Source organism: Galeopterus variegatus, unplaced genomic scaffold (assembly GCF_000696425.1).
Source record: "Galeopterus variegatus unplaced genomic scaffold, G_variegatus-3.0.2 Scaffold3939, whole genome shotgun sequence".
NCBI classification, from domain to species: domain Eukaryota; kingdom Metazoa; phylum Chordata; class Mammalia; order Dermoptera; family Cynocephalidae; genus Galeopterus; species Galeopterus variegatus.
This window is the reverse complement of record NW_007730050.1, coordinates 152,263-166,756: the sequence shown is the minus strand read 5'-3', so window position 1 is coordinate 166,756 and position 14,494 is coordinate 152,263. Positions and strand designations below refer to the sequence as shown.

The 14,494-nt window shown below is 39.9% G+C and overlaps 1 protein-coding gene across 1 annotated transcript in view; it reads right to left on the bottom strand.

The window, feature by feature from the left end:
- LOC103601926 (rap guanine nucleotide exchange factor 5-like) overlaps nt 1-14,494 on the bottom strand; it is a gene marked incomplete at its 3' end in the record, with an annotated part of 45,359 nt that overhangs the window by 17,517 nt on the left and 13,348 nt on the right. The window contains exon 5 of the mRNA XM_008586333.1: nt 948-1,014. Coding sequence (XP_008584555.1) covers nt 948-1,014 — 67 coding nt within the window. The remainder of the gene's footprint in view (nt 1-947; nt 1,015-14,494) is intronic.

Here is a 14,494-nt window from a genome sequence, read left to right as displayed (position 1 = left end):
TTAACATAGTATATGGTCCACAGTGAGTGCTTTTTTAACAGGTATTATGATTTTGCGCACAATAAGCACTCCTCTTTGTTCAATATTTTAAACTGCAAAGGTCATGCTAAATTTTTTCATGACATGCTGTCAAGATTCCATTTCACATGAAGTTTTATATCACTGATCACCATATTTAGTCAAAAATTACTTTTCTAAGCTACATTTCAGAAGAGTAGGAAAGACAACTTTCAACATGCAAGCTGTGCTCAGTTGACAAGACATGCTGTATAAAACTAAACCAATCAAGCATGATTTTCAGCAATTACAACTCTAATAATAGACTTAAAGCAAAACTAAAGAGTCTTTGGGAAGGCTAAAAAAGTTTCCAAACAGTCAAGCCAATGGATACAGATTTTGTGACATAGGATTGCTAGAGCCTGCAAAAACTGGAACACAATGATTAGCGAGTACAGCCAGGTTGTCCTGTGAAGGAAGGCACAAACTTTCAACCAACCAACAAGGCTACTGCCAAGTCTGATTAGTGGCTTTAAAAAATACAATGAAAATGCTCTGACATAGTACAGTTCATTAAAAGCCAAGTCCGGGCCTTCTGTTGGCTGAGGTGATTTTTCTTCCTAATGAAACAGACAGTCTTTTCTCTTTTGTGTGGCAGGTCACAACTTTTCCTAGGTTAAATCCTACTATATTTTTAAAAATCAGATACTACGCCTCCACAAAGGTTGCAGAAACTTTCCACCAGGAGCATCTACAATATCCCCAGGGAAGCTGCATCAGAGCAGAGAAAACTGACGCCACTGCCTCCCGATGAGTCACCTTGGACCTCCCACAAGGATGAGCAGCCACAGGGCCAGTCTCTCTCCGCGCTACTATCCAAACTGCCTCGCTTCGAAGACCCCAGCCTCATCATTTCTGCACCTCTAGGCAGGCAAGTCCCATGCTCTTACCGCAGATGTTAGACGGGCAAGAATTTCCTCACTGCTTTCTTCGGAGTCTTCAATTTTCTGATGAGACCTTGGAAAAACAAACAAATTACTCTTCAGCTTTGGTTGCTCAAATTTTTCTACTAAGTCATGGAGAATAAAGAGCAAATAATGGTATTATCATGATTATATTAGAGAAAATACCCACAAAAATAAACTTGTCAGTAATGCTAGAGAAACACAATCCCGCTGCAGGAAAAACATTCCTTCAAAATCAATTAGCAAGAACCTCCTCACAAAGCACCAGTTGAACCTTAAGGATTGAGAATTCTCCAAATAATATGAGAGAATAACCCTAACACACCAGATTTACATATATGGGCATGCACAAAAGCAGATGCCAATATAAGGTGGTAGAGTGCTGAAATTCCCTCTAAATCTCTATGAGATCCAGATTTTAAAAATAGAAAATGTGAATTTTCCACTATACTTAAAGTTCAGTCAAAACAGATTAACTGTGAAATAGTATATTATAAGACTAATATCATGATGGGAATTATGAAGAAATACAAAAGGCAGGAGAACTTTGATTTTTCAAAAGACCAAAAAAATTATGCATATTTTAATAACGAGGCATAGTATAAAAGCAGTTCAAGAAAAGTCAACTCTTTAACTTAATTCATGAAAAATTCTTGCCACACAAATGAATATACAAACATTAAAATTATCTGGTTCTTAAGAAAAATCTTATAAACTGCATTTTTTCCCTGGTTTGGCCAAAGAAAAAAATTTGACTAATGCCAAATGAATATATAAAATTGCCTCCCAGATCTATTTCCACAAGCAATCCCTTTCAACACATCTGTGAACGTGGAGAGATTCGATGTAATTGCCCTGCAAAGCGATGTTATCAGAATCGCAGTCTAGTGATTGATTTCCATCTTGGTAACTGCGGCTGGCCAGCTGGAGCGCCAGCCTTGCCGGGCAGGGGAGCTAAGCAGCAGCTCTTTAAGAAGGGAAAAGCTAGCCGGATCAATTCTAGCATTCGCTTCTTGTTTCTATAAATGTTATTAAACCCTTTCCCAGGAAAAAAAAGTCACACCCTTTAAATCAGAGCAATGAATTACAAACCACTGCCTTTAGAGGAATTGCAAGACACAGGTAGGAAGTAGTGCTGATGTTGTCAAATTACCTAATTACTTAGGAAGTACAGCATTTAAAATGCTTGCTAACAAACTGTCCAATAAGAACAGTGGGAATGGAGCATTAAAACTTACCATATTAAAAAAAAATAAAGTTACCTGGATAATGAGTATTTTAAACAATGAGCTTTATTATTAAAATTCTCTATTCATAAAGCTTCTGTGTAAGTGAAATTATACTGAGAAGAGATTTGAAAACCTGTATAACCTAAGCCACCAAACCAGGTTTATGTGATTAAGCTGAGGTGACTGAACAGATCTGACAGGAAATTAAGAGCCAAATGCACAGATGCAAGAGACCAAACAAGCGCTTCTGCAGCTTCGTCTGTCTCTGCACTGAGGCGTGGGCTGCTCGTGCCTCTTCATGTCTCTCAGAGCCCAGCAGATACCTGAAGAATTAGTTAACAGGCACGAGGTATTTTGCACTAGCATTGATTCTGTCATGGATCGGTTTTCAATAAACTGCTGAGAGGAACTCAGAATTCCAAGGGAGCTCTTGTGTATATTACTGATAACGGCGATTTCATGAGTAATGGCTGAGCTGCTGCTGTATTAGTGACAAATAATTTAGTCCCTGTTCAGAAACAAAACCATCTTTCATCATTCTTCCAGCACAAAATACGCCCTGGCAAAAACCCTTCTAAAGGCAACATGTGTGATAGAGACAGCGACATCGTCTGAGAGCCGCCCGCAGGCCAGGTCCCACTTTGATCACCTCGATCACCAGGATTTACACCCAGATCGCCCATGTCTTTCTTAATCTCCCAAGCTTGCCATATTTTTTCCATCTGCCTTCAAAGTGGCTCTATCTAGATGGCAATTCCAGGAACTTTACTTCCACGCACATGGTAATCTTGTAGGCTCCTGGAATTCAGCTTAAGTCATACTGAACCCCTCTTGCCCCCTGCCAGCATCATCTCTACTAGCACCTCTCAGGACAGGACGAGTGGAGTCCTGGTCACCCTGTGGCCATTCCCTCCCTCTTGCACTCTCCACCACAGGTTGGTCATCAAATACTCTCACTTTGCTTCCTCAAGCTCTGCTTTCCTTTGGTCCCTCCCCACCAAGCCTCTCTGACAGTCAAGGCCCTCAACTTCTCTTGCACAAGTTATTTTAACCACTTTATGACCTACTTCTTTGTCTCTGGTTTCTCTTCATCTACCCAGTCTCCCACAGACCAGGATTGCCTTGCTAAAACCCCGATCTGATCCTGCTATTCCCAGACTCCAAACCTTTAAGTACTATCCCCCCTGCCTGAGAGCTCCAGAATTCAGAAAAACTCTTCCTTCCCTGCTAAAGTGCCCCACGTCCCCTTGCACCAGCAAGCACCCGCGTCCCACCTGGCTTGTGAAGGAGGTCGTGGGAGCAGGGCTGGTGGTGACGGGCAAACAGTGGAAGAGCTTGACAACAGAAAAGAAGAGAGGAGGGCAGCTCTCACCACTCTCCTTCTACCTTCACCACTGGAGTCACTTTTTCCTTACACCCACTCCCCAGCTCTCAGCCACAATACACACAAATAACACTCTTTCCCCAGCAAATGTACTTTCCCAAAATGTAGGAAAATTCTGATTTTGTGCATGTAAATATGCATCAGTGCAACCCAGGAAAGACAACGTTCTCACTTATGAGATAAAAACAGATAGTAAAACAGAAGGGGTCGAGGAGAATCGAGTGTAATGCTTGCATATTTTCCATTATTATTGGGGCCATGCTGCTCTGAAGAGAGAAGTGGTGGGTCTGGTTTATCAGTAACTGGAGAAGCAAAACAAAGAAATTCTGGCGGAATCAGCAGGTAATTCAGTGACAAGTGACTTAAGACAGAAAGAGAAGGGAATGGGAGTGACCCCAAGAAGGAAGATACATCCCTGAGGGTTTGTGCCAGCAGGAAGCTCTAGGCTAACAGGTACTCCCCTTTAGGAATTCCTGTGATTACTTCCCAGCCCAAGCCAGATCTGGTAATTCTCCAAGGGAAAGTGCTGAGTCTGGGGGCTGTAGTAGAAGTCTTTATAAATTTGAGAGGTCTGCAATATCCAGGGTACCATTGTGAGGATACAGGAACAGCAAATCCTATGGTTCTCTCCCCTTGTCTCTCTAACCGCCAAACTGGACACATTATCATTCTACCTATGCCCCACACAAAAGGAAAATAAAACAAAAGGCCTTGCTTGTCTTACAGTCTTTCATTACAGTTGGAAGTCATCCCCACCTCTCTCATACCTCACACTGTATCCATCCTGAAATCTTACTGGCTCTTCCTTCAAAGCATATCTCCCATTTGACTACTTCCCACCACCTCCAACACTACCATTGTGGTCCCAGCTATAACATCTCTCACCTGGACACAGGAGCCAGCGTGGTCTTTCTAAAATGTAAGTTAGACCATGTCCCTCCTCTGTTCAAAACCCTTGAATGACTCCCCATCTCACTCAGCATGAAGAAGTCTTTTTGTATTTAAAAATATCCAATTAACAGAAACTGTATATATTCAAGGTATACAATGTAAGGATTTATGTATATACTATGTAGTGATTATCACAATCAAATACACATCCACCCCCACCCATGCTGTACCTGAGATGCCTGGAACTTATTCAACGTCCAACTGAAAGTGTACCCTTTGATCAACATCTCCCCATTTCCCCCAACCATAATGTCTATATTCTGGACAGGTCTGTTCTGCTTAACAAAGCAAATTCCTATAAAAAATAAATAAAAATGGGATGGGAGAAGAATGAGAATTAGATTTATCTTGAGATCTTAGATATCATGAATACAAACACTTGTTCACATTCTCAAGCAAAGATTTTTCATAGCAACAGGCCACTAGTTATGCTTACAGAGGAGATTTACCAAGTGATAGTAAACTGTGAATATGACAGGTTTCATTAAGGACCCAGGGTACATAGCTACTCACTAATCTAAAACTGGATAAGATTAGATATTACTGGGCCGGCCCGGTGGCGCACTGGAGAGTGCACCGCTTGGGAGCGCGATGGCACTCCCGCTGAGGGTTTGGATCCCATGTGGAGACTGGTTCCCGCTCACTGGTTGAGCGCAGTGGGGGCGCAACACCGAGAGTTGCGATCCCGTTACCAGTCAGTAAAAAAGACAAAAAAGGAAAAAAAAAAGATTAGATATTACTGACATCTCTTTTTTATATTTTATTTTGAGGATGTGAGGATTAATGCTTAATATTTAATTAAACAGCTGCATTTCAAAACTAACATAACCAGGCCTGAAAGTTCAATTTTTTTTTTTTTCCCCTTTTTGTCTTTTTTCGTGTCCGGCAACGGATCGCAACCCTCAGTGTCGCGCCAGCACGGGACCGGACCAGCAACGGGATCGCAACCCTCAGTGTTGCGCCCGCACCTCGCTCAGCCAGTGAGCGGGAACCGGTCTGTATGTGGGATCCGAACCCTCGGAGGGAGCGACGCCGCGCTCCCAAGCGGCGCACTGTAGCAGTGCGCCACCGGGCCGGCCCCTGAAAGTTCAATTTTTGCAATTCCTTTACTACTCTGAAATAGAGATGCACTCTGATAAAGATAAGCAATCTGCCACACCTGCAATAAGCTTTCTCTGTAAACAATGGAAATTTTGGAGGACTCAGTGTTTCCTTGGGGGAGAGGGTAATGAGTAATAACAAAGACTAGTTGATTTCATAATATTTTTTATAAAAACAATTTAAAGTGATAAATGGAAATTTTTTTCACCTATGATCCAAATGCAAAACTTATGCCAAGTTCCAAAATGAAAAATGTTTAATACTCAAAAAATGTTTGTTTAAAAAAGTGCTTGAAAAAAACTCAAAAAATATTGTATTTTCTCCTCTTCAAGTGTCATGAGAATCCAATTAGGAAAAGTCAGGTGGACAAGGGGTAGGTTTGGCACATAGGAATAGCAAATTTGAACTCAAGCTCCCCAGTCAGAGAGTGACAATCCAACACCATTCAGAAACTAAGGATGCCAATGAATCTCTCCTGTTGTTTATACATGTCAGGTGAAAAAGGAAAAATTAGGCAGGATAAAGAGAATAAAGGGAGCAGTGGTGAGAGGGTGATGAGTGTGCTATTTTATATAGGGTGCTAAGGGGAGACAGGGACCTGAATTTGGGGAGTCACCATAGAACTGATATTAAATACTTGACTGGGTAAAGACATATCCAGGGTGAGAGTAGAAAAACAAGAGAAGTCCAAAGACTGAGCTGTGGGACACTCATTTTTTTAAATGTAGGTTTTGTTATTATTCAGGTATGGACAACCTGTACACTCTGAGGCCAACAGACCAAGAGACAAATACCAGTGAAAACGCAGTTTGTTATAGTTCCTAAGGAGGGTGACACAACACTATAAGGGGCCACATGGGGAAGCAGCAAGGTCAGTCAGGAGGCAGAGGAGGTGAGGGCAACATGGGCAAGAACCTTTACTGTGGTCTCCACAGGATGAAATGGGTGAAGCAGGGAAAACAGGCTGAGGACTGGCCAGTTTGAACAATTTCAGCAGGCTCTGGGAAATAGGGGTTGTCCCTAGGTGTCTGGTACCTGGCCCTGGGGTGATTAGGGCAGGTGGAAAGCGGCCCAGAGGGTGAAAGCCCAATAAAGGAGGCAGTTAGGATAATGGGCACTGAATTGGTTGGTTTGCATATGAAAGATGTGCTCCAAGGTTAAGGTCTTCACTATCTTCTCTAGGAATTGACTAACCCTGTGAGAGGCAGTCTCTCCAAGGTCAGCAAGGCCCCAGATGTCAAAGCATTAAAACACACAGTTAATATGGTCAAGAAGAGAAAGAATATGCAAAGGAGACTGAAAAGAAGATGCCAGTGAGATAGAAGAGCCAAGAGATGTTATCCCAGAGGCAAAGTGAAAAAACTGCTTCCAGAAGGGCGTGATCAATTGTGCCAAGTGCTGCTAACAGATCAAGTAAGATAAGGACTGAAAATAAGCCACTGCATTTGGCAACATGCAAGACTTTTGGAAGCCTGAAAGGAGGGGATTCAGGAGAGAACAGGAAAGGAAGTAGAGAAAATGGCCATAAATATGTCTTCTGATATATTTATAAAAAGGAACAGAGACATTGGGTAGTAGGATAGAGGGGAATATGGGAAAATATTAACACATGCTGACAGTAACCATCCAGTAAATGGTAAAAAACTGATGAAGCTGGAAAGAGGTGAGAATTTGGAAATGAGGTCCTTGAGTAGGGGTGCAGAGATAGGATCAATGTACAATTTGAGGGGGCTGAACTTAGATAAGAATGTGGACCATTCCTCCATTTTTATCAGGAGCAAAGCTAGAGTCTACCAGTACAGATGCAGGTAGGTTGATAGATTTGGTGACTAAAAAGATGAAGAAGGTGTTTTTTGTTTTTCTTTTCAATAAAAAGCAGGAGAAAAACGGTAAGGAGAAGCAGTTGTGATATAATCTTCTAAGAGAGTGAATATACTAAGAAATGAATAGAACTGCTCAGCAGCATTGAAGACCCTCTTAAGATCAGAGGCCTTGACTATAAAATGAGACTAACCATCCTTAGACTCCTTAACAAACCACCCCTTCCATCAACCTTTAAAATCTGACCAAACAAGAGAGTAGAACACGGCCAGTGATGACTGAAGAGAGGAAGCACAGATCTTCTGAGCTTGCTAAAAACTTTTTAGTTCTAGTAGTATTTTATAGATTCTTTGAAATTTTCTATGTATGTAACTATGTCATTTACAAAGAGATGGCTTTATTTTTTCTTCCCAATCTGTATTCTTTTTATTTCTTTTTCTTGCCTTATTGGACTGGCTAGTGTGAAAAAAAGTGATAAAAGAAGATACAGGGCCGGCCCGGTGGCGCACTGCTATAGTGCGCCAATTGGGAAGCGCGGTGGCGCTCCCGCCGAGGGTTCGGATCCCACATACAGACCGGTTCCCGCTCACTGGCTGAGCGAGGTGCGGGTGCAGCACCGAGGGTTGCGATCCCATTGCCGGTCCCGGCCCGGTACAGGCACGACACTGAGGGTTGCGATCCGTTGCCAGTCATGAAAAAAGACAAAAAGGAAAAAAAAAAAAAAAAAAAAGATACGTTAGCCTTGTTCCCAGTTTTAATGAGAAAGCATTCAGTCATTCACTATTACATATTATATAAGGTATAGGTTTTATGCAAAGTTTTATCAGGTTGAGGAAGTTCCCTTATATCCCTAGTTCTCTGAGAAATTTTTTTATCATAAATGGATAAATTTCTTCAAATGCTCTTCTGCATCTGTAGAATTTATCCTATAGTTTTTCCTTTAGTCTGTGAATATGGTAAATTACATTGATTGATTTTTGAATGTTGAACCATTCTTGTATTCCTAGGATAAACTCCCCTGTTTCATGATGTATTATTTTTATATATTGCTGGGTTCCATTCACTAACATCTGCTGGGAAAGATTTTTGTGTCTAGACTCACGAGTCACTGGTCTGTTCTTTTCTTTCTCTGAACTTTGTTATAATGCTGAGCTCATAAGATGAGTTTTAAAGCAGTCACTCCTGTTCGACTTTCTGGAAGAGACTATATAGAAATGGTATAATTTCTCCTTTAAATGTTTGTTTAAATTTGCCAGTGAACCCAGATAGGCCCACAGTTACCTTGTTTGGAGGATTTTTAACTACAAATTCAATTACTTATATAGATACAGGACTATTGAGATTCTTCTTGAGGGACCATAGGTAGTTTATATCTTTCAAGGAATCTGTTCATTCCATCTCGGTTCTCAAATTTATGAACATAAAGTTGCTCATAATATTACTTATTGGCTTTTAAATATAAGTCTGGAGTGATATTACCTCTTTCATTCTTGATATTGGTAATTAATGTTTTTTTTTGTTCCTTTGGACCACCTGGTGAGATTTATCACTTTTTTCCCCCCCAAAGAGCCAACTTTTTGTTTCATTCATTTTCTATTTTTCCTCTCATTTACATTGATTTTTGTTATTATTAATTCTTTCCTTCTTTCTGCTTGTGTTAGGTTTAATTTGTTCTTCTTTGGCTGTCTTTGAGATGGAAGCCCAGATAATAGATTTAAAATATTTATTCTTTCCTAATATAAGCATTAAAAGCTATAAATTTCCCTCTAAGCACTGCTTTAGCTGCATTCCATACTTTTGGAGATCTGTTTTAATATATATTCTATAAAATATAGTTTCTAATTTCCTTCAGAACTTCCTCCTTCACCCAGCTATTTAGAAGTCGGCTAATTTCCAAATAGTTGGAGATTCTGCAAATATCTTTTTATTACTGATTTCTCATTTAATTCTATTTTGGTCAGAGAATATATTTTTATAATTTCAATTCTTCCAAACATGTTTGGATGTATCAGCCAGAATATGATTTATCCTGGTGAATGTACCATGTACACTTGAAAATAATGTCACTTTATAAATGTCACTTAGGTCAAGTTGGTTGATAGTATTGTTCACGTCATCTAGATCCTTACTGACTTTATTCACTTCTTCCACTAATTGCTGAAAGAGGAATGAAGTGTCCAGCTATAATCATGAATTTGCCTATTTCTCCTTGTAGTTCTGTTTTTCCTTCATGTATTTTAAAATTTCGTTATGTGCATATATATTTAGGACTGTTGTGTCTTCTTGGAAAATTGGCCTTATTGTCAATAAGTAATACCTCCCTTTATTCATGGTAACATTTCTTATCCTGAGGTCTATTTTCCTTAATAGCATCATAGTCACTACAGCTTTTCTTTGACTAGTGTTTTATAGGATATCTTCTTTCATTCTTTTACTTTTAATCCATATATGTCTTTATATTTGAAGTGGGTTTTTGTATCAAGCATATAACTAGGTCTTGCTTTTTTTCCCCTAATCCAGTCTGACCTCTTTTAATTAGTGTTTTTAGACCATTTATTCAGTGTAATTATTCACTGGTTGAATTTATAATCAATCATCATTTTATTATTTGCTTTCTCTGTCTCCTGTTTTGTTCTTCTGCTCCCCATTTCCGGACTTATTTTGTATTATTTGAATTTTTTGTTGTTTAATTTTATTTTTGGCTAATCTCTGTATTTTTATATTGTTGCTCTAGATTTACAATGTGCATACCTAACCTTTCACAGTCTACTTAAGAGTTAATATTTTACCACTTCAAGTAGTAGGAATCTTAAAGCTATATATGCCACTTTACCCTTCCCCAATTATATTTTGTTATAATGTCATATGTATTACATCTACAAACGTTGGAAAGCCCACCAGATATTATGTTTGCTTTCAATAATCATACATGTTAAAGAAATTAAAAGAAAAAAGTGCCTTTGTTCTTCACCCAGATATTTATTATTTATGTTGCTTTTCCTTTATTCCTGAAGTTCCAACTTTTCCTCTGATACCATTTCCATTCAACCTGATAAACTACCTCTAGCATTTCTTTTAGAAAAGGTCTGCTAGCAAGGAATTCTTAGTTTTTCTTCATCTGAGAATGTCTATTTCACACCCATTCCTGAAGAGTATTTTCACTGTACAAAATTTTGGATTGACAGCTCTTCTCTTTCCACACTTGAAAGATTTTGTTCCACTGTCTTCTGGCATCCATGGTTTCTGATGCAAAACCTCTAGCCATTTGAATCATTACTCCTCTTACAAGTGACCTGTTATTTTATTCTAGCTACTGTCAAGATTTCTTTTCCTTTTTTTTTTTTTTTTAGCTGTTCATGAAGTATTTAGGAGTGTGTTTGAGTTTATCCTGTTTCGGGCTCACCAAACCTCGTGAAGCTGTAGATTTCTCTCTCACTAAATTTGGGAAGCTTTTGGTCATTACTTCTTTAGATACTTTTTCTGTGCCAGTCTCTTCTTCTGTTCCTGGGTTGCCAACATGTGTCAGACTTTATGATACCATCCACCAAGTCCTGGAGGCTGTTCATTTTTTTCAATATTTTTTTCTCTTTGTCCTTCACATTAAATAGTTGATATTGATCTATTTTCAGGTTACCTCCATTTTGCCACTGAGCCCATCCAACAAATTTTTAATCCAGGTATTAGATTTCATTTGGTTCTTTATTTTTTTTCTACTTCTTGACTAAAATCTTTTCTATTCTTTTAAAATATGTTTACCTTTACTAGTGGAGTATAGTTAAAATAGCTGTTGTCGAGTCTTTAATAATTCCGATATTTGGGTCATCTCAGGGTTGACATCTGTTGCTTATCTTCTTCCTGTCTATTTTCTGTCAAGTAATTTTGGATTGTATCCTGGCCATTTTGAGCATAATATTGTGTAGACTCAGTGGCTTCAATTTCAGTTCCATTTCCAAAGCCTTTTCTATGCTACTTGGGGTCTATCCCACAGATGTACAGTTCAGGAGTAAAATCTGTATGGTTCACACATAAAATTAACAGATCCCTTTCTCTCTCTTTCTCTCTCCTCTCCAGGATTCCCCTACACTCTCCCACTTGCAGGGGCTCTTTTTTCCAGTTCTTCTGACCAAAAGACACAGGTTTTCTCATTGTCTTTTTGCTGCCTGCACTGCTACAAACTACACAGAGCTCTGAAACTGGGACATGGCTGCAAGAAAAAAGTTGAATAAAGACAAGGATTTCTCCACTACCACCACCATACTCTTTAAACCACAGGGGTCCATTTTCCTGAGCCTTCTTGCCAGAAAGATGGGCTTTCTATTGGAGATTTTTATACCTCTGCCACCACTGCCCCCTTGCTCTATAATTGGGGCCTGCTCTTAGAAGAAAGCTGCAAGATAAAAGAAACAAGGGGAAAACTCATACCTATGTAGGTCACTTCTCCAAGGTGACACTTCTTCCCATAATCTGCCTGCTTTTGTTAACTTTTCAGAGGCTGCAGGTAGTTATTTTTTAGATTTCATCTAGAGGTTTTAGTTGCAATCAATAGAAGGGATAGGCTATAGTAGACTGTCTCCACCTTGGCCTGAACCTGAAGCCCCATCAATAGATTATTATTCAGAAGACTTTCCAATGGAACTTTCAGAAGGAGAGAACAGAATTGTGGTTACTAGAAGCAGGAAAGGAAGAGCAGGAGGGGGACAGTGAGAGGCTAGTTAATGGACACAAAACATCTAGTTAGGAAAAATGAGTTCTACTGATATATAGTCAAGCTAGGCATCTATAATTAACATTAATTTACTGTTATCAGATGGCTAGAAGAGACTGAATATCCTCAACACAAAGAAATGATTACATTTTGTAATGATGAATATGCTAATTATCCTGATTTGATCATCACACATTATACACAGGTACTGATATTCAACTGTATCTCATAAGTATGTATAATCCATAACATTTCAATTAAAAAAAAAAGACTCTTCAATGGAATTCCTGATTGATCATCTTGCCATATTTAACTTCTCACAAATAAGAGGCCAAAAAGTCAAGGTTATCAGGAAAAAAAAAAAGGGGAGACAAACTAAAAATATGAGTCCCTCAGTACTCTTCTTGAATGTAATAAGACAGTAAAAATGTATAAATGCAAAAGGTAGGAATAACCTATAATAAAAACTAAAATAATCTTCCATACCAGGGTAGAGTTATATATTCCATACAGTAATTACCTATTTTCAACAAATTTAGAAATATACAGCACAAAGTATTTTCATTTCTCAGAAGATATTCTAATCTTTACCACTGCGTCAGGACCTTCACGATAAGCTCCTATGTACACTGAAGGCACATCACTTCCTACCTTGGTATTTGTATAAATCAGCCTCATCCCCTTTCAGTCCGTAAAGGCCTCATATTATTTACATATCTTCACACCCCTCATAGAGCCAAGCACCGTACTTTACACAAAGCTGGCGATCAGTAAATGCTTGTTGAATAATTCACTCAGCAGAGTGTTGGTGATAAGTAATTGTCTTTTCTCAAACCTTCTGCTCCCTGCCCCTTTTCCTCACCTAAAAATTAAGAAGAGCACATTCAGTTATCCTGGAAATCCCTTCTGAATACAAATGCTTATAAAGCTAAATTTATGGAATTTTCAGAAGTGTCAGCCAAGTGGTGATAGGTACCACACTTGGTAAAATCTTCTTTATGTCACGGTGATATAAGTCAGATCAGGATGGGACTCAGTGAGACGGGTCTTGGGGGCTTCAGCAGCAGGCAGGTGTCCAGGAGGTAGATCAGCCAGGCAGGACCACCAGGCATTGATCAAGCCAAGAGGCAAACCTAACTCACACCAGCCCCAGGCTCCAACAGCAGACACCAGCAGAATATCAGGACCAGTGATACCTCAGGGGTCACCATGGAGCTGGCCACCCATCCACTAGGCAAGATGAGTGAGGATAAGAGAGTGTCCACTCTGACACCAGAGTCTCTCATGTCATCCTCTGCCGAGGCACCCACAACACTCATCATGTACCCACAAACTTTCTTGTTGAGCAGGGAGAGACACAAAGAGACTAAGCTCTTGTAACAAAATATGCTAAACAGTTAACTAAAGGGACTTTTTTCAATTACTAATATTAAAATAATTTTGCTGGATTAGACTGAAGTTGTGGGGCTTCTTTTCCTTCTTTCTGGCTACCCAGCAGAATAGAGGCTTGTGTAGACAACAAACACCAGATCACATAGAGAAAAACAAAGAAGCTACACTTTTCTTTACATATCTGAGTGTAGCATGAGTTAAATTTTTAGCAACCCTTTACAAGTCTTTAAATAACAGCATAAATGTTAACTGCTCTGTAACTAAAAGGATATAGTTTTATGCATTCAAGGTTCATAGACTCTGTCTATTCAGAGCCCTACCACTCCCACCCCTGGCAAGCTGGGAGCTGCCGCAGTGACAGGTGAATTGAAATAGTCAAGCTTCCTCACAGCCTAAATTCTCAAACAAGCTATTGTTCAACAGAAACATCTTTCTAATCCTGAAGAAATTATTAGGCTGCTTTTCCCTACACTGTTACTTCATCATTCCTTACCGAGTCTCCGTTCCCCCACCCAAAATAAAAAAGAAGTTAGAGAAAAGTACAGTCTGGGTAAATTGATTTGGCTTTCAGTCTGAATGAGATACTACGACTGTTCTTTACTCCCTACAGATAGTACCCTTGACAACCGATTCACTCACTTCTTTTGAATTATCTATTCAGCATGGGTATAAAATTTATTTTGTATAGAACAGGAATTTTGGGGCCGGCCCGGTGGCGCACTGGATAGTGCACTGCTTGGGAAGCGCAGCGGCGGGTGCGCCGCTTGGGAAGCGCGGCGGCGCTCCCGCCCGAGGGTTCGGATCCCACGTACAGACCGGTTCCCGCTCGCTGGCTGAGCGAGGCGCAGGAGCAACACCGAGGTTTGCAATCCCGTTGCTGGTCCCCGGTCCGGTACGGGGGCAACACTGAGGGTTGCGATCCGTTGCCGGACACGGAAAAAAGACAAAA